The 1,057-nt window shown below is 55.4% G+C and overlaps 1 protein-coding gene across 1 annotated transcript in view; it reads right to left on the bottom strand.

The window, feature by feature from the left end:
- Positions 1–346, bottom strand: part of OVOL2 (ovo-like zinc finger 2) — a gene marked incomplete at its 5' end in the record, with an annotated part of 3,993 nt that extends 3,647 nt beyond the window's left edge. Inside the window, one exon of the mRNA XM_010148672.1 lies at positions 157–346. Within this exon, the coding sequence (XP_010146974.1) occupies positions 157–346 (190 nt within the window). The remainder of the gene's footprint in view (positions 1–156) is intronic.
- Between the last annotated feature and the right edge of the window lie 711 nt (positions 347–1,057).

The following is a 1,057-nucleotide window of genomic DNA, read 5'->3' as shown; positions in this document are numbered from 1 at the left end:
CCCTTTCCTCCACTGCATCCCCACTGGTTTTTGCCAACGTTGGCTCCCTGGGATTTATATTGCCTTGCCGGGTTACCCTCACCCTCCATCCTTGTCCCACCTCACCCCTTCTCCCACCTCCCGCTCCCCAGAGCCCCCCGGCGAACGCGCTCTCACCGGTGTGGGTCCGGACGTGTCTTTTCAGGTCGAAGGTGTCGTTGAAGCCTTTTCCGCAGAAGGTGCACAAGTGCCTCTTCACCTGGCTGTGACACTTGATGTGACGGTTGAGCATCCGCTGCAAGCGAAAGCCCTTGCCGCACAGCTCGCAGCTATGCACCGCCGCGTCGTTACAGGTGCCCGTGGTGAACTGAGGGGTGCAAGAGGACAGGGTGAGTAGGCATCGGCACGACCAAGGTTAAGAGAAAACAAACAGAAGAAGGAGGGATGGCTTGTTGCTGCATCAAAAAATACTTGGGATACATTGAAAATGAAAAGTGAAAGCATTCGGGAGATTCTGGCTGGGTGGGACCTTCACGCTTCCCTTGCAATCAGGTGGGTGGCTTAACGAACTTAACGGTTTGGGACTGCCACGGGCGTTGGACAGGCCAACTTTGGGGGTTAAAACCTTCCAGAGGAGGGACCCGCGTCCAGCCACATCTGTCAGCAGGGGTTGTCCAGCCACATCTGTAAGTGGGGGTTGTCCGCGGGGACAACCGACAGAGTCCGACGGTGTCACACCCCTGCGGTGCCCTCGCCAAGCACGCTTCCAGCTGCTGTGGGGGCCTGGAAAACCGGCCGTCGGGGAACAAAAAGGTGGTTTTTGGTGAGATAAACCAAGGCACGTTGTGCTGACTCAGCAGAGACTGAAACAATGGCACTAATCTCCCCGGTTGGTCTCCCTGGCTTGTTAATTGTCAGAGTGTCATTAGGGGTTAATCTCCTCATTCCCGCTCCTAACACCAAAAATATTGCACCAACACCGTGACCTAACTTGACTAAGGGCGACACTGATGATTCAGCTCTTGGGAAGAGCCTTCCTCACCGGGAAGGCTTAATGTCTGGAAGATGCAAATACGTG

The sequence above is a fragment of the Eurypyga helias genome, unplaced genomic scaffold (genome assembly GCF_000690775.1).
Source record: "Eurypyga helias isolate BGI_N326 unplaced genomic scaffold, ASM69077v1 scaffold28663, whole genome shotgun sequence".
NCBI lineage: Eukaryota > Metazoa > Chordata > Aves > Eurypygiformes > Eurypygidae > Eurypyga > Eurypyga helias.
This window is presented reverse-complemented; position numbering and strand designations above follow the sequence as displayed.